Below are 27,061 nucleotides of genomic sequence, written 5' to 3'. Positions count from 1 at the left end.
GAACATAAGCATGAGCATAAAGTTAAATGTATGCTTAAATTATTTGGGGAATTGGGGCCTTAAGTAAAAAAGTTGCCTCATAGCCATAATTAAGGAAAGCAACACTGCTTACCAAGTAAACTTCATTTAATTGGACTTGGTGCAATTATTTTGCTTAAACAAGAGTATTGAGTATTTACTGATAACATGCATAGTGCTCTTACTTAATAATTTACACAAGGAGTAGGGCGAATAAAGCCCTGATAGTGGACTCTGGTGGGGCCTTCCTTTTCTTTCCTGTTTCCCCTCTCTCCATAATGACAACATTTAGGCATTGCATACCATCTGGAGAAAAAGTAATCTTTGTCTAGCATCAGAGGGGTAGCCGTGTTAGTCTGGTTCTGTAGAAGCAGCAAAGAATCCTGTGGCACCTTATAGACTAACAGACGTTTTGCAGGAGAAGTGGGTATTCACCCACGAAAGCTCATGCTGCAAAACGTCTGTTAGTCTATAAGGTGCCACAGGATTCTTTGCTGCTTTGTCTAGCAGTATCTGGACAACAGCCACCCAGAAGAAGTAATAGCAATATAGGTAGAAACCAAGGTAACCTCATTATGGAACTACAGGATCCTCTATAGCCAGTGAAACTAATACTTCTAAATAACTATAGTACTTATTTCATCCCTCTTTCCAAAACTGAGATCTAGGACACTTGCCAGGGAAGTGTCACTCAAAAGAATACCAATTAAATAAAATTAAGTAACCTGTAACTTGCCTGCATCTTTTCTTTTCTTTCCCCATCCCTCCCACTTCTATTTTTTCTTATTCTCCCCTTGTGCTTATCTGATTCACTCAGTCACAGATAATGGTGGTATTTCTCTTGTCTAGTATTTACTTTGTTACATCCTTGTCTTTGCTGCCTTTCTCTGAAACAGCATTTCCATTCCTATGATTCTTCTCATCTCTTCATCCATTCTGTTGTCCACCATTGCTTGCACACACTCTCCTGTGGTAAGCCTTTCCCCTTTGCTACCCTTCTTAAATTCTCTCAACTTTCCTGCTCCAGTCAATGTTCCTTTCTTTCCTTCCTCTCTCTCCTTCTCCCTGCATGTAATGAGAAAGTACAGGATGTCTCTTTCTGCTCCCCTACTAACTTGTGTGTTTCATATTTACTCCCCACATCACTGGAGCCTTAAGGGTGGATGCTATTGCTGAAGATGAACATGGGGGACTGGGCCATCTTCTTCCTCCTTCCCTTGCCAGCTAGTCATTAGCTCCTCGCTGTGGTCAGAAGCACCTGATATGTGGAGCAGAGAAAGCAGTCAGGTGAACAAAAGGAGAGGAGGTAGCATCAGCTTTCTGTGCAGATCTTTGAGTTCCTCTAGGGGCAGCAGACTGCAAGTATCAGTGAGGAAAGTTTCCTCTCTGCCCTAGCAGCTGCTCTGATGTAGAACAGAGTAGCATGGCCTCAGAGGGAAATGTGGAGAAGTTGGCATCACAGTATTTGTTGACTTGAAAGACTCTCTGAGACCAAGCAGCACTCCCAGACTGTCTGAGAGTTTCTCCAACTCTGGCAGTTTTATCCCATGGCTGAATTTGAAATGTTAACACCTGTTTTCGTTTTAAAGCCTCTCTCCAGGAGGAGGTCATAGGCACAGCTCAGAGACTTGTCAGAAGTATCATTGTATGAAGAGGGGAACAAAAAGGGTAGCCAAAAGGGACATAAAAAATCCTTCATACCAAATGTTGATCACTTTTCAAGTGAGGGTCATATAGCTCAGTTAGTGTCTTGTTTTTGCTGTCTGGCAAACTTTGAGAAGTTGGCTCCTTTTTTAAAATTATTTTTAAAGAGTCATGTTTTTATGCAGCTGACTCCTCTTAACTATTTAAATAGCTTTCATCAGCTATTTTTTTTTAAACAAGATCAAGAAACAGAATTGTGGATGAGCTCTTGAGCTCTGTGTCAGGCTCAAAAATACTGGTGATGGCAAAATTTGAAAATGAAACTTAATCAGGTTGGATGACATTTACCCGTAGTGAAGTTAGCTATGCTTTTTTTTATGCAACATGCTACACGCGGTGTTTGGTAGAGAGAATCTAACACGAGGAAACATACCGGTATGTTAAGAGCAGACTACAAAAACATAGCACTTTAAAAAGTGATTGTTGACTGTACATCTCAACAGTTAATACAAAGTGTATACAGTTCACTTTTTAAAGGGATGTTTAAAAGGCATTAGGCCAAAGTATTTACCTACCTTGATGGCTGCCTTATGGTGAAAGTCAGTGTACCTGCAAGATTCCAGGTATGAATATAATATGGCTTCTTCCCCCAAGGCTACTGATCCTTGGTCTGATGACTTGCATCAAATTGTTGTGACTGAAGGTAATAAACCTTTGTTATAGTTATGAAACTCCAAAGCAAATATTCATAAATTATAGCCTAGAAAGTACCAGCCCCTATGAAGAACAGTAAATATTCTCTTGCTTTTGTACAATAACACTTTTTTATACTAGGGTGATGGTCAAGTGTAAACATCTAGCTTGATAAACAAGCTACAACTTTTAGTGATACAACATGCCACTGGTGTAAATTAAATTGTCAACAATTATTAAAAACAAAACAATGTTTTTACTTCAAAATAATTCTGACATTTCTGTTGTCAGTGTTGTGTAACTTGTTTCACAGAAGTACAAGAAACTTTGATGCAATCTTTAAGGTAAGACCTATAATGCTGCTGTCAAGATAGATCAGGATTTCTGCTTTTTGTAGGCTAGGCAATAAAGCCCTTCATGGAACTATTCTTTAATCCCTCTCCTGCTATTATGCCAGCGGTCCTGTGGGACCCACAGAATCCCAGTCCTGCTGCAGTCTCATGCAGGGCTCTGCTAGGCAATGTCCCTTTTAATTATTTCTGTCATGCTGCAAAGAATCTTTGTATTGTGATAAGCAAAAAGATTTCAAACAGATCAGCTCTCCAGAGATACTTTTTTCCCCTTCCCGTGAAAGCTAATTTGAATTACAATTTTTTCTGTGTATTTCAGAAGTTTAGAATTAATTCATCTTGTTGTTGTGCAAAGATTTTTCTATGAGAAATTACCAGTGACATTTATTAACACTAACTGGAAAAAAATGCCTAAGCTCAATGCCTTTAAAATGTGTGCATTTAGTTTAAGGTACTTTTTATCAAAACATCAGTAGATATTTTATTTTTAGAAATGTATTGTCTCATAACTTTTTTTTCTTTGATTTTATTTTCAGGGGGTCGCTCTGAAACTTCTTTTGTCTTGGTATGGTAAGCCATTGAAAGACTATGAACTCTGGGCATTATGTCATGAATGCTTATTTACTCTACAGACTTGCATAGATTATCCAGGTAGTGCCTTCATGACTTCTAAATACTCTATATGTATATTCACTTGCATAGATTATTGTTGAATATATATCAGGATTTTTCACTGCATATACCTATTTAAATGTTTCTTCTGCAACTTAAATGAAACCTGAAATTTTAAAATACTGTGATTAACTTCAGTTATAGAGACTGTGATTGAAAATTTTTAGTACACTTGGAGTTAAGTTTCATGCATTTCATGGGAAGACTATATCTCTTTTTTACTGAACTTTTGGTATGTCTGAGGAAGTGTATAGAGTAAAGAGATTAATTTCCCTGGGTGAGAGTCTGTGCTGTACCTTTAACAAGTCCATGGAGGTGATTTAATTATGTCAATGGGAGAGCTCTCTCCCGTCAGCATAGAGCGACTACGCAAGCAATCTTACAGCGGTGCAGCTGCATCAGTCCAGCTGTGCTGCTCTAAGGTCTCTCGTGTAGACATAGCCTAAATCTCAAAGATCCTAGAAAAGGGAGGTGTTTTGGATAGCTAGAGAAGACGCCAAGGGTGTCAGTGGAAGCTGACAGATTGATAGACACGCATGTGCTGTGAGCAAGCCAGGTTGTTTTCTCCCTGCCAGGAATGGAGTTAGCTGGCCTGAGGGGAATTTACAGTGGTTAATACCCATGTGTGTTGGCCTCTTGTTGTTTTTATTCTTTTCTCTATCTGTTTTGTACCTTTGGTGAGAGAATAAATAAAGCTTTGTTTTCAAGACGTTGTTTGTGTCACTGCACACGTCACAGGCTTCTGAAGGGGAAACTCTTACAGTTGCCAACAGGGGCGGCTCTACCTTTTTGGCCGCCCCAAGCAGTCATGCGCGGGAGGCGCCCCGGAGCCGCGGGAGCAGCGGACCTGCCGCGGGCATGACTGAGGAGGGTCCGCTGGTCGTGCGGCTCGGCTGGACCTCCTGCAGCTGCGGACGGTTCGCAGGTCCGGCGGCTCCGCTTGAGCTGCCGCAGGCATGCCTGCGGGAGGTCCAGCCGAGCCGCGGGACCAGCGAACCGTCCGCAGTCATGCCTGCGGCCGGTCCGGTCGTCCCGGGGCTCCGGTGGACCTCCCGCAGGCGTGACTGCGGCAGGTCCACCGGCCCAGCCTGCCGCCCCCCCGGGAAAGGGCCGCCCCACGCGCATGCTTGCCGCGCTGGGGTCTGGAGCCGGCCCTGGTTGCCAAAACAAAGTTGGGGCTGTGTGGTTGGTCTGTGTGGTTCTATCCAAAGTGAGGTGCAGGAAGCCAGACTTGTCATCTAAGGTGTGCACTTGAGAGGCACAGTTTACCCTGTAGCCATGACAGTTACATAGAAGAAGAATAAACTTTTTGTTGGCACATGTAGGCCCACCTAAATTTGCTTAACTGACTTAGTCCTGAAGTGCAGTGGAAGAAAGCTGTGTTGCTGGTTGAAAATAAACGCTAGACAGGGCCGGCTCCAGACCCCAGCGCGCCAAGCAGGCGCGTGGGGCGGCCCTTTCCCGGGGGGGCGGCATTTGGCTCCGGCGGACCTCCCGCAGTCATGCCTGCGGGAGGTCCACCGGAGCCCGGGACGAGCGGACCTGCCGCAGGCATGACTGCGGCGGGTCCCCTCTTCCCGCGGCTCCGGTTGAGCTCCCGCAGGCATGCCTGCGGCGGGTGCGCTGGTCCCGCGGCTCGGACGGAGCTCCCGCAGGCATGCCTGCGGAAGCTCCACCGGAGCCGGGACCAGCGCACCCACCGCAGACCCGGCTGCGGGACCGGGGAAGGGCGGCGGAGCGCGCCGCCCTGCTTGGGGCGCTCTAATTTATAGAGCCGCCCCTGACGCTAGATCATGGGTGTTCACAATTATTAAAATACATACCTTAGAACTTGCCATATAAATAGCTTAAGGCCATGATCCCACAAGGTACTTCACATTTGTAGACCCCATTGACTGCAGTGGAGACTTGCATGGGGGTGGGGTTGCCCACACAGCAGCTTGCAGGATTGGGTCCAGAGTTAATAAAAAGATGTACCTCTGGACCACTGTGATAAAACAAATAGCATATGTGTAAAGTACTATATGTGATTGTGACACCAAAGTATTAAAGTCTGTGTTGTAATTCAGACAAGGAAAGAGTGAATTTGCACATGCAGCTGGAAAAGGGCACTACCAACCTGAAAATCACATTTCCATATGAAAATGTTGAACCAGTAACCCATAAGGCTACTATAACTGAAAAAAATTACAACAAAAAGTTAGTGTGTTTTTCACCTGTAGCTTCATTTGTTTACTTTGACAGCACATTCAGTATAATCGACTTCACTGGTTTGTTGGTCAGTTTCACTTCTTGTCTCTTGCATGAGAGTGATTATATCACTTACATAGTGCTCTAGGGCAGCTTGTATGGCTCTTCCTGTAGTCCTGCAAGAAGGTGTTTAGCACCAGAGCAGAAGTCAATCTGAAACAAAAGAGACTGCAGGCAGGTGTGTTCGTAGGGAGCGAGAGCAATAGTGAACTGAGTTTGTTTGATAGGGACCTTCTTGAGTTTATCCAAAAGACTGTTCTAAACATATGTGATTCTGCTGTGTTACTAATACAGTAAAAGTTGTGTTTTCTGGCACTTTATAAACAGGAAAACTCTAGAAACTGGCATTTCAGGGTACTAGATCTGGGTGGCGCTCACCTCGGTGGCTCCCCACAAGCAGCGACATGTCCCTGCCACTCCTAGGCAGAGGCATGGGCAGGCAGCTTTGCATACTGCCTCTGCCCCAGGCACCGCCCCCGCAGCTCCCATAAGCTGCGGTCCCTGGTCAATGGGAGCTGCACAGCCAGTGGGCGGGACAGGGCAGTGCGCTTGCAAAGCCGCCTGGCTGTGCCTCTGCCTAGAAGCAGCAGGGACATGTTGCCGCTTGCAGGGAGCTGTCCGAGGTCAGCGCTGCCTGGATCTGGCACCCCGAAACCTCTGTGCACCCCAGCCTCCTGCCCCGAGCCCCTTCCCGCATCCAAACTCCCTCCCTGAGCCCACTTAGTTATCAGGAATTTTTGCCTAGCCAGCAACCCCCATTCCTCCAACATGCTGGATAGCATGTCTTTTACTGTACTTAATATATAGATAGATAGATAGATATAGATATAAAGTTAATGACACACTGTATACAGGATACTCCTGTTATAAAATTGATTTTTAATTATTTTTTTTAAAATCAGTATCCCTTTTAATTTTAATGCTTCCTGCCTTTCCCAATGCTGTCCTATGTGTAGGCTGCCCTTCTTGAGCATATTTATAAAAACTTCTTTTCCTCCTTCTGAATCGTTCTCAAACCCACTTTCCAAATAATTAGCTAACTAAGAATTTTTGAGGTAGCTCAAGTGCATTTAAAACACCCTCTAAATTTATGTATTTTGATCCTGACCCTACACTGGATTCTAGTACTATGGATCCCTACATGCACACTGAGTCCTTTATTGGGACTTCGATTATTTCCTATCCTCTTATCCTCTATATGTTGCTTCTGGGCTTTGGCCCAGATCTTATGATTGGATACATGCAGGAAGATCCTTCCACTCTTGCAGTGAGGCTCCAGGGTTGCCCTGCATGGATCCAACTGGAGGTTCAGGGCCTTAAAATCTAGACTCGTTGGGGCAAGGACAACATCTTATTTGTTTGTAAAGCACCTAACACAATGAGGTCCTAGTCCTGATGGTGCTTCTGGGCACTGCCTCAGTTGATATAATAAGTAATGCCCCCCCCCACTCCAGGAAAGCATCTCTCTTCAGGACAGTACCAAAGGATGTGATTTATATCTTATTGAAGACAATGGGACTTAAGCATGTACTTACAGTTAAGGACAGTTTAAGTGCTCTCCTGAATTGAGGCCAATAACTTTTAATTTCCTCGCTGTTCTGTCTTAACCTGCTCTTCATGGATTTGTTGTTAACTAAAGAAGGACTTTTTCACCATTTTCTCAGAACATATTCAAACTTCTCTCTCTTTTTTTTTTTTTAGAATTTATATAATGTAAAATTATTACCCTAATACTTTTTTTCATAGGAAAAGGGTTTATTTGATGCTTTCCCACTGAGACAGAACCACATTAATCAGATGGCTTATCATATCAAAGCACATTAAGTCAGTCTGTGCTTTTAAGATATCTAATGGAGAGAGAGTCTTACTCATCTGTTTTGCATGGTTGAGTTTTTATAAAATGATCTTCCATTCTTAATGTTAAATACAGGAAAATTAGTTTCTTGAGATTTCACCTCAGCTAAAATATTTATACAACTCAAGTATCTTCTTAAACAGAGTAGGGCTGAGGGTCTGAGCCAGCAAATGCTTATGCAAGTGAGGATCTTCTTCAGTGAGCCTACTTAGGTAACTAAAGCTACTTGTGCACAAGTGTTTGCAGGATTGGGCTCTAAATCTTAAAATTCCCAGAGGAGTCCTGCATCTGGCTTGCTGCCAAACATGTCAAGGTGTCACCCCCACTCTGAACTTTAGGGTACAGATATGGGGACCTGCATGAGATAACCCCTAAGCTTATTTACCAGCTTAGATCTAGTAGCTGCCACCACCAAATAGTTTAAACAAACGTTTATGGGAGAGTTATTTAGAAACTCTGTCTTCCCCCCAAATATTTCCTCAGTCTTTATCCCTCTTTTCCTGGCAGGATTGAGACTGATTCACCTCCCACCAATTCCTGGTGAGCCCAGATCCAAAATACCATTGGATTTTAAAACAAGGAAAAATCAATTAAGTTCTTAAAAGAAGACTTTTAATTAAAGAAAAAGGGTGAAAGGAATACTTCTGTGAGATTAGCATGCAAGCTACTCTCACAGACAACAGATTCAAAACACAGAGGATGTTCCTCTGGGCAAAACCTTAGTTACACAAAGAAACCCAATTTGATTCTCCCTCTATGCAAAAACAAAGTCACAAAAGAAAATAAACATAATCTAATACATTCCGTCTCTAAACGCTTACTACTTTTAAGAAATGTTCGATGGCTGATTTCTGGATTCTTCACTCCAGCACAAAACTTTTCTGAACAGACAAAAGACTGATTTCCCTCCTCCCTCTTTGAAAACATCTTGTCCCCGCATTGGTTCCTCTGGCCAGGTGTCAAGAGGAACCAATGTGAAGGGTAAAGCTTCTTAACCCTTTACAGGTAAAAGAGGAATTAACCCTTAACTGTATGTTTATGACACATGCCTTCAATTCCTTTCCAGATAATGGCCCTTCTAGCTCTGTGTTCTATCTCCTTGATGATATTGCCTCTGCAATTATGGTCAGCAGTCCCAGTTAATTTCACTTTAGAGGGACCTTAGTTGAGCATTTGTTACATTTAATCTCCATGGTATTGTCACTTCAAGGTTTGGGAGAAAAAAATTCTCTTAGGTTAGTAATTTCATACCTTCATGTTTACCTTGTGAGGAGACTAGGGCAGATCCAGCCAGAGCTGCTGCTCTTGTTCTCGTCTGACATCACTCTCCTGCACTACATGAAAAGAGACGTTACATAAAGTATTGTGACGTTATTACGAAGTCCTTTCTATTCCTAAAGATCCAACTTTGTCTTTCTTGCTTGTTTTTATTCTGCAGTAATAGGACATCTTTACCTGCAGGTCTGGGTAATTTTATCTTCTTACTTTTTATTAGCCAGTTTGTGTCTCAACTTTAGTTTTTATTTAACTATATCACACACAAACTTAATCAGTTACATGATTCATGAGACTGTTAATATTAAATATTTTTCAAACAAATTCAGTCATAATTATTCATGTTAGAATTCATTCTTCAAAGGATGCACTTTGGTATAGCTATGATTCTCTTGTGACCTATTTTGCAGTGTTTTTATGTTTGGACTGTGTGCTGATTGACTGCCATGGAAATGTTCTCTTTGCTGCTCCAAAAGATGAAGGTAAAATAGTAATAAAAGCAATGTTTCCTCCTTGTTGTGGAAGTGAGGAAAGCAAATATGTTACCTCTTTGGTTTTGGTTTCTCTTCTCTTTTTTTAGGATGTTATGATACATTTTATCTGGCTCCTGAAATTGAAGAAGTGGATTTTGTTACTGAGAAGGTAATGTCATATGATTTGAGGCATGTCTGTGAGTCTCTTACATGTGAGTAGTTATTCATTTTATTTAGGGGGGAAAAAAAGATTGCTGCATACTTCTGCTGTTCAGTGAGGCTTGAGGCGGAAGGCTAAATATTTTCAAGATTCAATGAGTACATCTATCATCCATCAAATGTTTGATGTTGCTCTCATGAATAAATAGTTGCTTCTTATGAAGCACTTCTCATTTTTCCCAAATATTGAAGTGTGAACCCAAAAATCTATTTTCAAAAGCACTTTCATAAAGTTTGATTTCTTTTAATCCGTTTACAATGGAAATGGCACTGGAGGCTACAGCATTCTAAATTATTCATTTGATGCAGAAACAAGCACTTCAAAGCTTGGGCTTCAGCCTAGAGTCTCTATGCGAGTAATCTACCGGCAGAACTGTGCTGGTATAATTATACTGCTATCGTTACACTGGTATAACTCTGCGTATGGACATTTACTCTAGAATAAGTGTCCAGGTGGGGAGTTATATCAGTACAATGACAGTAGTATAATTATACCAGTATAGTTCTGCTGATAAATTTCTCCATGTAAAGAAGTCTTAAGGAACTCTCAACCCAAAGATGATGATAGTAATGAAGAGCATTATGAGTGCTACTTATTATCTTCATAGTAGTTGGAAACAACTAAGTACTGTATTTTCTGAGAGATTGGTCATCATCTTGTGTCCTTCCACCACAATCATAAGTTCATCCAATGTTGGGCACAATATATGGCTTGGTCTGTAGCCCTGGCGAGATCTTTGATGGTGTGCAGTTCCTCTAGGAGCCAGCATACGAATAGATGTTCCATGGTTTATTTTTCCCTTCAGTCACATGTTTTCTGGGTTATTGGAATAGCCTCACTTCCCCATATTGACTTTTGACCCACCAGTTCTTGTTCGGATGCTTTGATAAACAAAGTGGGGGGATAGCTCCCTTTGATGGACGCACAGCCAGCCAGTTAGCTGTAAAATTCCTCTTGGTAGCTGTTCTTTACTTGCTTTACCTGTAAAGGGTTAAAAAGTACCCCAGGTAAATGGGGGGGGGAGTGGGTACCTGACCAAAAAGAGCCAATGGGAAGATAGAACTTTTTAAAATGAAGAAGGAAACTTTCCCTTTGTCTGTTGTTCTCTGGGCTGGAGGGACAGAGCAGCCATGCTATAAGCAGCTTTAAGCCAGGTATGATCATAAATCATTAGATCATGCCTAGAACTACTTATCTGAACTCCAAATGTGTAAGTAGATCAGAATGTTTAGCTAGACGTGATCAGGTTTATGTCTGTTCATTTTTTTAAGGCTTGTGGATCTCCCCTGTGCTAACCCCAGATGCTTTTTGTTTGCTTGTAACATTTAAGCTGAACCCCCAAGAAAGCTGTTTTGGGTGCTAAAATTTTGTAATTGTTTATTTTAAGATCTATCAAAAAGCCTGAGTTCCAAATGTATTTTTTCCCTTTTTGTTTTTAATAAAATTTACTGTTTTTAAGAACAGGGTTGGATTTTTGGTGTCCTAAAAGGTTTGTGCATGTTGTTTGATTAGCTGATAGCCACAGCTAATTTCCTTTGTTTTCTTTCTCAGCTCTTCCACCACGGGGCGGCGGTGAAAGGGCTTGAAGGTACCCCACAGGGAGAAATTCCCAAGTGCTCCTTCCTGGGTTCAAAGTGGGTTTTTTGCATTTGGGTGGTGGCAGCGTTTACCAAGCCAAGGTCAGAGAAAAGCTATAACCTTGGGAGTTTAATACAAGTCTGGAGTGGCACGTATTAATTTTTAGAATCCTTGCAGGCCCCTACCCTTAAATTCTGCACTTGGAGTGACAGAGTGGGGATTCAGCCTTGACAGAGGCGATTTAAAAATCTCCAAGTTGACCAATCCTTTTCCGCACCCATGGGAAGGTGTTTAGCAAGATTGATATGCATTTTGACATCCTTCATGAGTATTTTGAGCCCTGTACACTACCTTTCCAGTCATGTAGCAGTCAGTGATTTTGTTTTATAAGCAGTTCTGTTGCAGCTAGGAAGTTTTTTCCGTGACTTCAGGTGGATAACTGCTGCAGAGTGGCCCTACAGCAGAAGTCCAATATCTTCAGTCTGACAATTGTACCATTTTGATTGTCACCACCAGGGGCAGCTCTAGGTTTTTGGCCGCCCCAAGCAGTCGTGCCCGGGAGGCGCCCCCGAGCCGCGGGAGCCGCGGACCTCCCGCGGGCATGACTGCAGAGGGTCCACTGGTCGCGCGGCTCGGCTGGACCTCCCGCGGCTGCGGGCGGTTCGCAGGTCCGGCGGCTCCGGTTGAGCTGCCGCAGGCATGCCTGCGGGCGGTCCAGCCGAGCCGCGGGACCAGCGAACCGTCCGCAGTCATGCCTGCGGGAGGTCCACTGGAGCCGCCGGCCGAGCGTCCCCTCCGCAGTCATGCCTGCGGCAGGTCCGCTGCTCCCGGGGCTCCGGTGGACCTCCCGCAGGCATGACTGCGGCAGGTCCGCCGGCCCAGCCTGCCGCCCCCCCGCGAAAGGGCCGCCCCAGGCGGGTGCTTGCCCCGCTGGGCTCTGGAGCCGGCCCTGGTCACCACTCTCCTAATATCTGATGGAGTGATTCTGGCAAGCACATAAAGGCTGTTCATGTTTGTTGGTTTTAGACTCCTGTGATGTAGTGGCAGCTTGTGACGCTCTATACCTTGGGGGAACACCCTACATCCCCACATTCATACTTGTAAAATGATTGCGTTGTATCCAATACAAAGTTTGTCATGTCGGGTGTCTTTGGAAGGCTGATGATGCACTGAGCATTGTTGTTACAGTAATCTTATAGGTTATAATTTCATGTGTGTAGTTATGAGGTTGAAAATGTATCCTTGGGGCTTAAAATAAGCCCAGGCAAAAACCCAGCCCAGCCTCACAGGAACAAAGGACGCTGACCTAGGCAGCAACAAAAGAATCTGTTGGATTCTCGAGTGAGTCACCCTTCTTCCTTTGGCCAGTTTGGGACTGCGATGAGGTAATGCTCACCTGACTCTGAAGAATGAGGGTGGCAAAGCCAAGAGGGAAGAAAGAACATGATAAAAAGGAGAGACGTTTGCCATGCTCTCTCGCTCTCTTCCACCTACGTCTACAGACACCACCACACCAAGCATCTGAAGCGCTGATCAAAGGGGAGAACCTGGCTGAAGGGCAACCAGCCAGCCTGTGGTGAGAAGCATCTACATTTGTAAGGGCATTGAAAGTATTAAGATCAGCTTAGAATGCGCTTTGCTTTTATTTCATTTGACCAAATCAGACTTCTTATGCTTTGACTTATAATCACTTAAAATCTATCTTTATAGTTAATAAATTTGTTTGTTTGTTCTACCTGAATCAGTTCATTTGGTCTGAAGCATGTCAGAGACTCTCCTTGGGAAAACAAGCCTGGTACATATCAATTTCTTTGTTGAATTGATTAACTCATATAAGCTTGCAGCATCCAGCGGGTACAACTGGACTCTGCAAGATGGGGGTTCCTAGGGTTGTGTCTGGGACTGGAAATATCAGCTAGTGTCATTCGGTTGCACAATCTAAGGAGCAGCTTACATGCTAGAGGCTGTGTGTGAACAGTCCAGGAGTGGAGGTTCTCACAGCAGATCAGGGTAAGGCTGGCTCCCAGAGTCAAGGATTGGAGTGACCTAGAAGATCACCGGTCTGGATAACACCAGAGGGGAACTTCACACGCTGTCATTCAACACAGGGTCCAGCTTCTTTGTATAAACCAATCTTTCCTACACCAGACATGCATATTTGGCCATCGATGGCCAAAGTGCAAGTGCAGTGGCTCTTAGTGTTGGGTTGGTTCCCCATTTTTAACTTCTAAGCTTCCTGTGTAAGTTGTTCTAGATCAGTGGTTCCCAAACTGGGGTTCATGAACCCCTGGGGGTTTGCAAAATGTTACAGGGGGTTCTCAGGGGAAAAAATCTCTAATGGCAGACAGAGCTGTCCCTAGGGACCCCAGGCAGCATGAGGCCAGCAGCCCGGAGCCCCTTGACTTCCAAGAGCTAAACAGATCAAAGCAAGCATATCTATCACACTGAGGAGATTTAAACTTCAAGACTCCTTATAAGAAATGGAAAAGAAGGTGAATATTTTCTGCTGTTTTTAAAATTATTATAAAAAACAATTTAAGCTTTGTTGTAACATGCGTTGTTTGCCAGGACTGCTCAAGATCTGAATGCTTATGTAGGAGGAACTCTTTGAGTTGGCTTCTTAAATACCTTCATGCTCTTTCACATCTGATAGTCCTTGATGAAACGTAGGAGCCTTGTCTTATAACAGGCTTATTCAAAGTAATACAAGCTCCAAAAGTGAGATCTTGGAAGAGTGTTGCTGTTTTCATAATGTAATAAAAATACTGTAATGATAATAATAAAATATAGTGTGTAATAAGCATGTCAAAAACAACTTCTGTATTTCCAAGATCACTGCTTTTATAACTTTATACTCAGGTAAAGGAGAAAATCCCTGGAAATATTCATTTTTAGGAGGGGGTTCGTGAGACTTGTCATTTTAGTGATAGGGGTTCACAGTTAAAGTTTGGGAACCATTGTTCTAGGTGCTAACTTTGCATTTTGTCTTTTCCATGTGTGCCTTAAAAGACAGAGTGTGCTCTAGCATTATTCCAAGATAGACAAGATTCTAGCAATGGGCAAGTGATACCCAATTCCAGATGATGATAACTTCTCCATTGGCCTCACAATTGCGAAGATGGAAAAGTCACTTGCTTTTTGGCTGGGTTAGCAAGCAATTGGTTCTTCTTGTGATAAACTGAGAGCCTAGACAGCACCAATATTAACATAAGTTCGATCTGGGCCAAATCCTTGGCCTGGGCAGCAACGCATAGGTCGTTGGCATAGATAAAACTTCTTGTGCTGAGATGGATTGGTTGATCGTTGATGTAGATGTTGAAAAGTATTGGCGAGAGTACCTCCCTTGTGGTATGGCATTTGGTACCACATGCCTTGTGGTATGGCTTTTTTTTTGTTGCCACGATTGGCTCCACTTCCCACATAGTTTGACATACAATCTGTACTAAAAACAACATTTTTATCAGTCATCATGAGGTGATGATCTTTCATCATGTTATATATTTTAGTGAGGCGCCTACAGTGATTCACTGTGTCATATGCTGCTGATAGGTCGACAACATTGATGTTGGAACTATTTTTATAGTGGGAGTGCTCAAAGTCATTGAACAAAACTGTAAACCTGTATATCACAGAAACCACTTCAAGTCCGGGGGTGTTACCGCACTCCCAGCACCCCACGGCCCTGTTACCATACCATTTTCAAAGCCGTCTTTAATATATTGAGTGATGTTCAGCACTTGATTGGTGCATGACTTGCCTGGGTGGAATTCAGCTTGCTCTGGGATTAGGTGCATTTCAACAAGTCATGATAGATGGTTTACAATTAGATGCTCGTGTGGTTTGTAGAAATGACTTAGTAGTGATACAGGCCTAAAGTTCTTCAGCTCCATTGCATTCTTTCAGGAGTGCCACAGTACGTGCTTGTCACCAGATCTTGGGTACTTAATATGAGGCTGAGCATGTGCTAAACAACTTGATTAACTAGTTCTTTGCTGCTGGTCTGAAGTGTTTGATTTGTTCTGTACAGGTGTCACCTAGATTGGTGGCTTTGCCATTCTTGAGGGCATTAATTCTGGAGATTAATTCAGTCATGTGCCCTAAAATTATAATTGTATTATCACCTTGTGTTCTTGCCACTCAAACCACATCTTGGGTTGTTTGTTTGGCAATCTGTAATTCTCTAGGAGTTGGTGTGTGTGACCTGGTCTGTAATTACATTGTAGTGCTGCTCTGCTTCCTTTGATCATTAGTTATTCATGCTTTCTTGCTGCTTTGGATCATGTACACACACTCTGTGAGATTCTGCCATGACTTTTGCTTTTCATCCTTTAGTACAGAGACCAGTTCTTTGTTAGCTGTGATGGTATCCTCAGCAAATGAGTCCGCTTCAAACTTCTGTTTATATTTTGCATACCGATCCAATAACTCAGATATTAATCCTGGCACACAATTTGTAATGCAGTCTTGTGGAATATGTTTCCTTGAGACAGTATGCACCACACTGACAAACTGATGATAATTTTCTGGTATTGGCTATCTTTCTTACATTGGCATTGAGGTAGTTGGTGAAGCCCTTCTATTCAGCTTTCTTAAAGTTAAAGCTGTGCTGGAATGGTACTGAGTTAGGTGTTATGGCTGCATTGATCTGGATGGCGATAGGCTGGTGATGTGAATGTGGAACCAGACCCATATTAAGTTTGTTACACAAACCAGCTATGTTGTTGCATGACAAATACCAGATTAGGGAGGTGGCCCCATTTCCATTATCTGCTGTTGAAAGAACTGGAAGGCATGGAGTCGTGAATTAAGTTCAAGTTGAGTGCATCTGCCCACAGTTCAACTAATTCACTATTTTTATCAGTTACACTATAGCCCTGTTTGACTCTGTGATTGTTAATCACTGATGATCAGCCATGTTTTGTCATGTTTGAGGTGACATGGGCTAGCAACCATGAATTGTTTGCATGGCAGTTTGTAACCAGACATGATGGAAATGCCACCGCTGTCTACAGTCAGGACATCAATGTCATTGGTGAGACAGGTAAATAAATAGCACTGTGGTATTCTTCTGTGAGGTAAGTAAGTAAATGGGGGTAGATGTAAGAAACAGACTACACATAAGAAGTCAGTGGCAAGACTCCCACTCCCAGTCCCATGCACTTACCTATTGTTTTAAAGTGGAGATCTACTCTGAAAAGTGATTGTAAAAATAGCACAGTGGATTTGTTTTACTGTTTTCAATAATATCTGTAATCCATGAGCTCAGATAACAAGTAAGATGTGTAACTGTAATACTGCACACTCTTACCTGGCTCTGAGAATCAAAATTACTTCCTTCTATATTATGCATCAACAATAATAAAAGGTGATGCAGTTCAAATTATGCTTTCACTGACACCTGTGCAAACCCATTGCTTTCAATTCTGATGTGCAAGGTGGCATAGAATCTGCAGTTCATACTGTTTTGTCTCTACCATTCTAAGAGAAGTAAAATATATAATTTTATCATTAGTCAGCATATATGACTGATACCCAACAAATCTTTTCTGTGTGTATAAGAAAATGCTATGTTTACATTAGCACTTTTCTGAATAGACCCACACTCTGAGGATGAAAAATTGATGCCTCGCAATCTAATGGAAAAACTGGTTTTCAATTCTACTTCAAGCCAATTTTGACTTGCTGTGGATTTGGCTGTGAGTAGAAAATGGCAGTTTTATCATAAACTGGAAATTTTAAGCATCCCAAGACCTGCAATCTTCTTATTGATTTTTAGATTGTTTGAAATTAACTATGTAATGTGTATAAAAGTTTTAAAAATTGGAGAGCAATCAGCATATCTAACAAACTCCAGATTGTGGTGGTGGTGTTATCTCAGTATTCACACAGCTATTTCACTGATAGAATTTTAGGGCTCATTATCATTTCCCACCTTGTTTGTTGATCACAGAATACCTCTCTTTAGGGACATGGAAAATGTAACCCCTGCAATCTCAAATGCAGGGGGGCTTTGTTTGAACGGGTGGAGGAAAAAAGGATAGTGACTCCTTTATAGGTCCTCCCTTTTCTCAGGAGCTGGGGGCAGAGGGTACAGCTGGGGTGAGGGAGGCATCACCTGAGCATGAGAGAGAACCAGTGGGTCCTGTGCATGTGTGGGAGAGAACATAAACTCTGTCCCTACAGCCTGATCCCTCTTTTATGAGTGAAGTGGAGGATGTCTATCAGCTTTGGTATGTGTATGTAATATAACAGATGCTTATCACCTTGATATCAGTGTATCTGTGTTCCTAGGCTTATTGTAAGGGTAGCTTCTTGACATGTTCCCTTGAGGATACTGATGTTCCCCCATTCAGTACATTTCCTTATTTCAGCTGCTAGCTTAAAAAAATATCTAAAAGGACAATGCTTTCTTCATCCATGAATCCTTGGCATGACTGTGTTTTTGTAAATAATCTATACTACTTTTGTAACTTCTTTTTTTAGACCATTTCCAGTATTTCCAGGAACTTCTGCTCTAGAGAGAAGGCTTGTTGTTTTCCTTTAGATCCAGTATCCCTGAATCTTAAGGATGTTGATTTTTCTCTGTGCTTATAGTTAAGTCATCCTGGAAGCAGATAAACTCTCTGTTAGAACAGTTCAGGACAAAATGGAAACATTTTCCCACTTCCCTGAGATGCCATGAAATGTTGACTCTAACCACAAAACTTAGGTCTTGCCCAGGTAGAACTTACCTAGCTTGTCCATGTTGTGTATTTAACAGTTGTGACTACAGTTTGAGAATGTGGGAAATGTAATTCCAGTCAAAGTAAGTGTGCTAGTCAGTGTCCAGTGAAAAAAACCTCTGAAAGTCTGTCCTGGGTTGAATGGTCCTTTTAGTAATTACATGAACTCTTAGGGTGAAATCCTGGTCCTGCTGAAATCCATGGCAAAATATTAATGGCTAGGTTAAGGTATAAAATTCTGCTGCTTTAGTATTGTCAGAGTTCTAACAACACTGGCAAGGTAGGTATATTCTGCTAAGTGAGCAGAATTTGTCTCTCTGTTTTAAAATATGAACATACTTTAACCAAAAATGGAAATCATTTTAGGTCTTTTTAAGGTTCCTCACTGTGGCAACTGCAAGTGGTCTAACTGCAGTTAGCACAATTCCTAGAACAAATTTTCAGTACTAGGTTTTCTAATTAAAACTATCATCTCTCTAAACGTAGGATTCATAATGGAAAGCTGTAATAGTTTCTGACAATCAGCTTGTTGAATTATAGCAGCCTGTTCTTCAGTAAGTTGCTACTGGCAGGGTTTTGGGGCAGGATCCCAAAGCCTGCAATTAATTTAGAATTATTTTTATATGAAAGCCCTGCTACAAAATAATGAGAACATTTTGTTTTTTTCCCCCTGAATCCTCTTGCGTATATTAAGAGGAAAGTAAGGAGTGTTGACCCTGGCTTGGAAAACCAGCTGCTATTCTTATGCATAAAAGCTACTTCCTGCAATATGCTGGGGTGTACAGCAGCATATTTGAGGTTAGGATGCAGTCAGTTCTTTGGAAGTTCATGTTTCTTTACAGCTTTCCTTGCCCCTACATTATATATTTGCTTTTTCAACAGGTCTGTATTTACTGTGTTGCTGCAATTTTGTGGACAGCAGCCAAATACAATTATCCACCTGATCACAAACTAGTGTTGCCAAGGAAACTAAAGACTCTTCTTCTGGATATGGCAAAAAGAAACTCTGAAGAAAGGCCTTCTATAACTGATGCAATTAAGGTGACTTGATGAAGCTGTTTTATAATATTAGGTGTTCAGTCATAGCTAGAAACCTATTTAATAATGAATTTGAATATCAAAATATTAATTAATTTTTTGTTATGGCCTGATAGCTCACTAAATGGTAACCAATCACTTTTCTGGTTTTGCGCTTTAATGGTGCCCTTTAGGGTTAATGGGTGTGTTTTAATCAATATTGAAGTTGTCAACCAGAGAGTTGGAACAAGTTAATAAGACTTCCTGAATTGGATTTAAAACAATTTAAATACTTTATCTTGACAGTGCTCCTCTATTACGTATCTTAATTGAGTGGAAATTTGTCTTTATTCAAAATGTTTAATACTTTTAGATATGCAGTAGTTATCTACTTGAACAAAGTATAAACAGCAAAAAGATTCTGGCATTTTTGAGTAAATCTGCCTTCAAGGTAAGAGTAATTTTTTTTCCAATGTATTATATTTTTTCCAATTATCTCCGTACAACTTGTTCCAGTAAGATTTTTTTATGCTGGCTGTGTAATTCTTTTGTTCTTTCAATTTTGTAAATTCTTGTAAATGATTAGGTGGTTACTCCGTGGGGATATCATTATTATAAAAGTATTTAGTTATTGCTGAGAGTGAATATTTTTCATTCCATGTAGGAATATGAAATAGATATGAAAATTGTATTCTGTTTTTAGAAAGCTTTGCTGATTTCTAATGCCTGCTTGTAGCTATATATTCTAGCAGCTACATTTAAGTTCACTGTATGTGAATAATTGACTTCCAGATTCTCTAAGTCTTCAAAGCAATGTTGTTAAAATCAGTTCTAAATAGAGCACAGCTTGCCGAGAAGTTGGGTATTCTAATTTAAGGCTAAGACATTGGAGGAGTCTAATGTAGAATCCCTAAAACCCAGTTTAGGAGAGAGCATTATTTTACGCTTTTGTTGTAGCTGTTGCAATGGAGCAATGAATTTGTATGAAGAACAAATATTTTGAGCCAATGAAATATAGCAGTGTGTCAAACTTCAGCAAGAATTATATAAAGCTAAGAATTCAAGGAAAAGAGAGAATGGTGAATCAAATATAAAGTTTCTCTTCTCTTTTTGGGTCCCTCTCTGCAGACTTTAGTTCTCCCCTCTTCCTGTGCATACCAGTACAAGAAACATTTGATTTGAATACTAAAAATATTGGAATTGCAAAGTAGTTTTAAAGCATCTAAAAATGTCCTGGGATCTCCATGTCATACATGTTGTAATTGTGCTCACTCTCATGGTAACCCCCTGTTAAATAGAGAAATCTGGTTACTATATTCTTGTAAATATCTCTGTGAATGAAAACTCACTATTCTAATGATTGTTTTGTTTCAGATATTTACATGGCAAGGATTTGTAAACCTCTTAGTACTTCCTAAAACCACAAAACAAACACATACACAACTCCCTGCAAAATATCTAGTTAGGATCTCAAAATATGGTGATCTACATCAGTCTTCATCATCAGAAGTGAAAGAATAGTAGTTCTCTGTAGTTCTGTGTTTGATTACACAGCTTTAGATCAATTTGCTTTCTATTTAACACAAATATTCTGAAGTGCCCTCTTAAATATAGATTTTTAACATAAAAATATAATGAAATATAATCATTAAAATATTGGTCAAATGAATGTTGTAATGAAAAAGCTTATGCTAAAAATATTAAATAATATGTTTTCTATTTGCATATAAATATACCAATTAACAGATTGCAATTTTCAGTTATCCCATAGCTATTATCAGGAGTGCTAGCATTTTGTACCTAATAATTTTTCTCTGCAAGACTTGACATAGCTCTAAAGCTGCTTCTTATTACTGCAAAGAATTGTAATGTAACAAAATTGCTTAACCATTGCTAAGTTCCTACCCACTTAAAGATATCTGCAGCCTTCCAAGTCATGCAGGATATGGAAGACTGTAAACCTGCACCTGTATTCTCCTTCTGTGATCCAACAAGGGCACCCACACTCAGCCTTCTAGCTCCCCAGCTATCACTTCTTGGGCAGAGACATGCATCTTTCTCCCTCCTGACCAGGATATTTCCACACTGCACAGTTCCCTGCCTAAACTGCGAATTCCCCAGTAGTGCCAACTGTCTCTGCAGGCCTGCTCTGTTTTTCTCCTCAGAGGCTGTAAACAGCTTAATTACCCACATTATGTTTCCATACAGTTATTTCCAAGCAAGTACATTTATTCTTAGGGTACAATCATTACAAAGAAAACATATTAAAAACAATAAAAGAACCTATACAAATGCTAATAAGTTTATCAGAGATTACCCCCACCATCACCACAAGGGTTCTGGTCAGTGTCAGTCCTTCCAACCCTTCTCTAAAGACTGGGGTCTCCCCTGTGAAGGAAGATCCTGTCTGTTTGCTGGATAAGAATGAAGACCCTGAATCAGATCAAACTCAGATTATTTATCCAAGAGTCCTTTATTTGTCTGCTGGTCTCTAGAGAATCCAGTTTGAACCAGTATATGAAAGTCTGTCCAGGTGATGGTGCCTCTCTGGGAGGTATTATAATCTGAGTGAATTTGCCTAATCACTCCCCACTGTTTTAGTTCCTGAAGGGCTGTGGTTCTCTTCTCCCCCCTCCCCCGAAATACAGTTCCTGGCTTACAGTGATACATTTAGTACAGTACACATTAACTAGGATATTGTAGCAAATTGCCATATCTGTCATACTGGACCATGCAAGAGCCCTGGCCACCAGGCAATTTTCTAAGACAAAGCAGAATCTGTCCCATTCTTTCTGGCTAGCACTGAGCATGTATGTGCCCGATACACTTATCTTGTGTGCAAATTACAAGAAAAATCATTTTAAATCTTAGCTCCATCTAGAGTACTCCAATAACCTAATCTTTCTAGCAGTGGTGTCTCAGGCAATGCCTGGCTTCCATGGCCCAGAAAAGAAAAGATTTAGAATATCCTAAAATTCGTAAATCCTAATAGCCTGCCGCCACAATCTACTGCCATCATTGCCCAGAAATTCAATGGGCTATTGACTTTTCAGACTTTCTTTCTTTATTTCACTTATACTCATCCTTTCAGGGAACAGAAAACAATACTAACATGACTGTCACAGGGCATGAGTGTGGAATACTGACAATAGAGTTTTCAAACAATCTGTAGTCTTGAATTTGTTTAGATAAAGTGCTCAGTTTGTATGAGCTTGGTACAAATAGTTTTACCAGTCAGAGGAGTTCTGCAGCCCCTCCACCTTTACCGCTTAACCCCCACACAGTTGGATCCTCCTTTGGAGATTACAGGTATGCAGAGCAATGAAACACTGTATTAAAGATAATTTTAGTAATAACTTGCTGAGGACTGTTGGAGTAAAGTACATGCATTATTTGTTCAAACTCTGGAACTCACTTTTTACTCTTAGGCTTTCAATGAAGAAATAAACTCTTCTCAAGATAATGTTCCTTTTGAGTTTAAAAATAAAAGAAACAAAATGGATGCTTCAGAGTCTAGTGTAGGTAAGTAATCCAGTTGTTACATGGTTATTACTTGTTCCAGTGTCAGAATTTACATTATCGCATGAGACTTGCCAAGTAAAGTGCAACACAACTGTGGAAAAAATATCATCATTTATTTAAACAGATTATTTACTTTGTCTTTGTATTTTCTGGGTATTGCTTATCTTTGACCTAATCCTGTTTGTCTTTCAGGATTTGTGCCCATTACTAGTGAAAGTAAGCTGGTAGCAGTTAAAGGACCAGTGCCTTGTCAGACTTCTTTAAACAGTGAGACATGTACATTGCCTGTTGCATTCACCTCTTCTGCAACTCACTTTAAGCCTATTATACTGCAGCAAAACACAGAGCTAACAAAGTATGTATGTCCTAATACAGCGCAAGTTAAAATTGAAACTTCAAACTTAAATCTAACATAGGTGTCCTTACAAAATGCTTTGCTTTTTTTCAGAGGGACACACACATCCACTCCTGAGCAATTTGATAGAGATGTACAAAAAGAAATGCATATGGATAGTAACAACAAATCAGTATTTGTAGATGATATTGAAAGCCATGCTGATGAAGAAGTTGTAGCTGCACCTGAGATACCCAAGCATGATTTAGACATACAAAACCATTCATCCCAAATACCTTCAAATGAGCAAAATCCAAGCAATATGGTTACATCCACAGTTGAATCGCCATCCCCATCTGATTCCTTATGCAATTTACATGAAAAGAACACTTTATCTGCAATTTCTACAAGCTCCTTATCTTGTTCTACACCACAGAGGCTGCCTCTTATAAATAACTCCCTTCTCAAACAGGACCCAGAGACAAGAGTGTTAACACTTGTACCAATACAGCTAGCTGTATCAGAGCAAATACCAAATAAACCTCTTGAGTCAAAAATTGCTTATGATTGCTATAATCATTTGCCTGTACTCCTTTCAAGTACAGTAGCAAATTATAACAGTGATATAAATTTACAAAATAATTCCTTCCTTGGCCAGCTACAGAATTATGAGCCCACTAAGGTACAGACCAAACATGATAAAATGAAAGCCAAAATTTATAATTTATCATTGCCTTCAGCTAATCAAATTATTCAGACCAGCTATCTAGAAAACAAAGAATGTAATAGTGAAGTAGGCAGTAGTTCATCTTTACCAGGACCCACATCACATTCATCAGTGAATCAAAATGCATCTTCTCCCTTCAGTGTAGAAATTTTATCCCAGCAGCATGAGATAAATGACACTTTATTACAGAAAGCAGTGTATCTTATACAAGAAGAGTTTGCATTTGATGGCTATCTGGAGTATGGAGTTGAAGTTCTTGCTATGGGTATGCATACATTTATCTTTATATAGAAATATATTCTTATATACAAAAAACAATCCTAAATAATCATATTTTATTTTTTTTAACAAGGTAACTATATTTTCACCTTAAAGGATCTTAAGTTTGACGCTTTCTGTGATGCAGTCTCTGAGAAGTTTTGTGACCTTTATTGGGATGAAAAATTACTGGAGAATCTTTACAAGGTACTAAGTGGGAAAACGACTCCACAAATAGGGTAAGTGTATACTTCCATTCCTCATGCTTGAGGTCTCATTTAGTGCTTTTTCTGCGTCCAAAGTGCACCAGCTTGCCTCATAATCTGTAGCTAAAAGTGGGACAGAATACATCCTCTATCCATTTGTACTTTTACTTGCTTCTGTCCCTTTGCATTATATAATCTTCTCCCATCTTATAAGACTCTTCATAGCTCTCCCCACATCAAACACATCAATCATCTGTCTGAACAGGGGGAGCTCTTGACTTCCCCTCCAGCTCTACATTTGTATGACTCTGTAAATGCTTTGATGTATAGTGGTAGACTTAAGCAAATCCGTGAAGTTAAGCATGTGCTTCAGTGTTTTGCTGAAATGTTTCTAATTTAAACTGTCCTTCATCTCTGCTCTTACATAGCTGCAGAATTGCTCTATATTGCATTGTCAACTAAATACTTTTCCCTGTTTGCATAAATTGACTTGAATGGCCTGTGGAGTACTCAGTGCTTCTGTTTGAAAGGTGCTGTACAGTCAAAATTCAATTGTATTGTTCCTACAGTGCAACTTGCACATTTTAGTTTAGTTGTGCACATTGTAACGTGCAAGCTCAAACTTCTGGCTTCTCCTTCTTGTTTTAGGCACAAGAAATCATTGCAACATGGTTTAGGTTCCTCTGCATAACCTTCTGTGGTTTACAGGAGACTGTAAACTGAGAAAACACAATATTGATATATTTCATGTAGTATTTCATCTCTGATATCTGTCTTAAACAATTAAACCATTCGTGTTTATTGCATCTTGTAAAAGAGACATGTTTGTTTGTAAAAAATCTATAATGAGGATCACTGCAGGCAGCATTTAATGCATTTACATCAATAATGTTTTTCCCTCGTGGTAGGGTTTTGGGTTTTTCATGTTCCATGCCTATGGATTAGACATTTGATCAGGAAGTTTACATACCTTTATAACTGGACTCTAGAACCTTGCATCCTTGAAAGACTTTAGTTCTAGAAGGCCTTGGCTCAGAGAGAGAGAGAGGATTTGAAGACATCCAGAGTTGAGGTCTATAAGACATGCTGGTCTGATTGTCTGCTTGGGCTAGGATTTTCAAAGGTATCTAAGGTAGCTATGCACCCAGAAAATCATTGAAAATCAGTAGGAATTGCATTCCAAATTCCCATGGTGTCTTTGAAAATCCCAGCCTTGAATGTTGTGGAGGCAGCATACTGATCCATTGTGAGTGGATTCTTGAGGTATCTGAATCAGTCATCCTCAGCATGAAGTGTTGATGTGATGTGTAAGGCTTTGAAAGAGGAAGGAGAACAGAACAAGCATCATCCCCTTCACCCAATAGAAAAAGATAAGCTCAAATTTTGGACCCCAGTGAAGAACTGCCTACAATCTCTTCCTAAGATACTGCATTTCCAATAAAAGACCTTCAGCTGCAGAGCATGGCAATTCTGAATTAATGGTTTAGGCACTCCTGTGCGTAGTGATACCTTTTCCAGTACATTTTAGCAGATTTCATAATTGAAATGTATGGTAAGATCCTCCCTTGTGGATAGGGTGATGACATGCCTAACTTTGGAAATGGAATATTTCCTATTTCATATAACCGTTCTGATATCATAGTTTTCAATATATTCTTCAGATGATCTCATTTCTGTGCCTCCTATAGCTGCTAGGCAGCTGGTCCAACCATTCATTGGCCATGCCTTAGCAGTTCAACAGGTAGCAAAATATAAATTCTTTCCTAGCTGAATTGCTGAAAGGCATGCAGATGATCCCACCAATGTATTAAGTTGCTGTAGAAGACAAACTGGAGTGGGAAAGAGAGTGGGAAGGCAGATGAAAAGAGGAAGGCAGGAGGGCAGATAAAAGTGGACCTGCCAAGTCTGTCTTTCAAACCTTGTTGGGTGAGACAGAAAGGTGCAGTTTGGAAAATGAGAGTGAGTAGTAGTGGTACAGTGAAAAAAAGAAACAGTAAGCAAAAGAATCGAACCCTGATAGGGGATAGAGAATACGCATAGAAAAAAGAAGAAAAATATAGTAAGAACTGAAGTTGTGTGTGTTGGAGATTAAAATGAATAAAAACAGCCACACCTACATGCTATAAGGTAGAAAATACACTGGAGGATGGGAAGCAGAATGTGTGGTTTGTTTTGTTTTGTTTTAACAATACCATGTTTAATCCATCTCAGAATCATGGTTATCCTAAATAGGAATGACTTGGAGTCAGACTGCTGCCCAGAGCATGACACTATGATGCTGATTAAATCCTGAGTGGAGGACTGCATTGAGACAGTTTGCCATTTAGTGTAGTACTTGGTTTAAACACAATCTGATGTTCTTCAGATTCTGTTAACCATTGTGCAGCACAATTGGTACTAAAATAATTACTGCACCTTACCCAGCATAGTTTAATGTCCATAAAGCCTTTTAAGATCTTCTTTATAAAATAAAACCTAAAAAATACATATATATATATATCATGCAGTAGATAAATGTGACAAAGTTCTAGCACACATTGTGGTTTGATCTGTAAGATCGCATTTTTATATTTAAGCTTTTCCTGACATCAATATTTAAGAATATGAAATGTTAATTGTTCCCTGTCCCATTTTATTTTCAGCGTAACTGAAACAGATGGATCAAAACGTGGCAGCATGTTCCACAGTTTGAAGACATCTGACATTTTTTTGGTCAGCAGCAAACAGACAAAGGGTGAGAGAAGAACTTGTTATTAGGTGTTTGTGTGAGTTGGGACGCCACCAAGGACTACAGCCTGTAGGGACTGGTGTTTATAGAGTGCCTGCAGGACAACACTTGCCTCTGAACTTGTGACAAAGCAAACTACAAAGTATCTGAAAACGTGTTACTATATGGTGACACCCTGCAGGGCTCTTGTCTGCAATATCTAGACTACATCACACCAAATGTCATTTAGCGGGTTACCAAATTAAATTTCATTACTTACTGAAGCATGTTATGAATGTTGAAAAACTCTCTAAGTCCCAATTACTATATGTGCTTATATGCTTGTTCTTTTAATAGGTGTTCTAGTGGTGTGCTTTGATGGAGGAGGGAATCTGTGAGTTAGAATAGTTTCACTGAATCAGTTCAACTCAGTGTGTCAAGAAGGGGCGGCTCTAGGTATTTTGCCACCCCAAGCATGGCAGGCAGGCTGCCTTTGGCGGCTTGCCTGCGGGAGGTCCCCGGTCCTGCGGATTCAGTGGC

General features: G+C 40.7%; 1 protein-coding gene across 1 annotated transcript in view; it reads left to right on the top strand.

Moving 5' to 3' along the window:
* KNDC1 (kinase non-catalytic C-lobe domain containing 1) overlaps positions 1 to 27,061 on the top strand; it is a 113,134-nt gene that overhangs the window by 49,330 nt on the left and 36,743 nt on the right. Inside the window, exons 7-16 of the mRNA XM_045025196.1 lie at positions 3,242 to 3,356; positions 9,168 to 9,239; positions 9,338 to 9,399; positions 18,633 to 18,791; positions 19,141 to 19,218; positions 22,196 to 22,289; positions 22,482 to 22,644; positions 22,738 to 23,615; positions 23,703 to 23,847; positions 26,457 to 26,548. Of these exons, the coding sequence (XP_044881131.1) occupies positions 3,242 to 3,356; positions 9,168 to 9,239; positions 9,338 to 9,399; positions 18,633 to 18,791; positions 19,141 to 19,218; positions 22,196 to 22,289; positions 22,482 to 22,644; positions 22,738 to 23,615; positions 23,703 to 23,847; positions 26,457 to 26,548 (1,858 nt within the window). The remainder of the gene's footprint in view (positions 1 to 3,241; positions 3,357 to 9,167; positions 9,240 to 9,337; positions 9,400 to 18,632; positions 18,792 to 19,140; positions 19,219 to 22,195; positions 22,290 to 22,481; positions 22,645 to 22,737; positions 23,616 to 23,702; positions 23,848 to 26,456; positions 26,549 to 27,061) is intronic.

The sequence above is a fragment of the Mauremys mutica genome, chromosome 7 (genome assembly GCF_020497125.1).
Source record: "Mauremys mutica isolate MM-2020 ecotype Southern chromosome 7, ASM2049712v1, whole genome shotgun sequence".
In the NCBI taxonomy this organism is placed as follows: domain Eukaryota; kingdom Metazoa; phylum Chordata; order Testudines; family Geoemydidae; genus Mauremys; species Mauremys mutica.
Note: the sequence above shows the minus strand (reverse complement) of the source record. Positions and strands in the feature narration are given on the sequence as shown.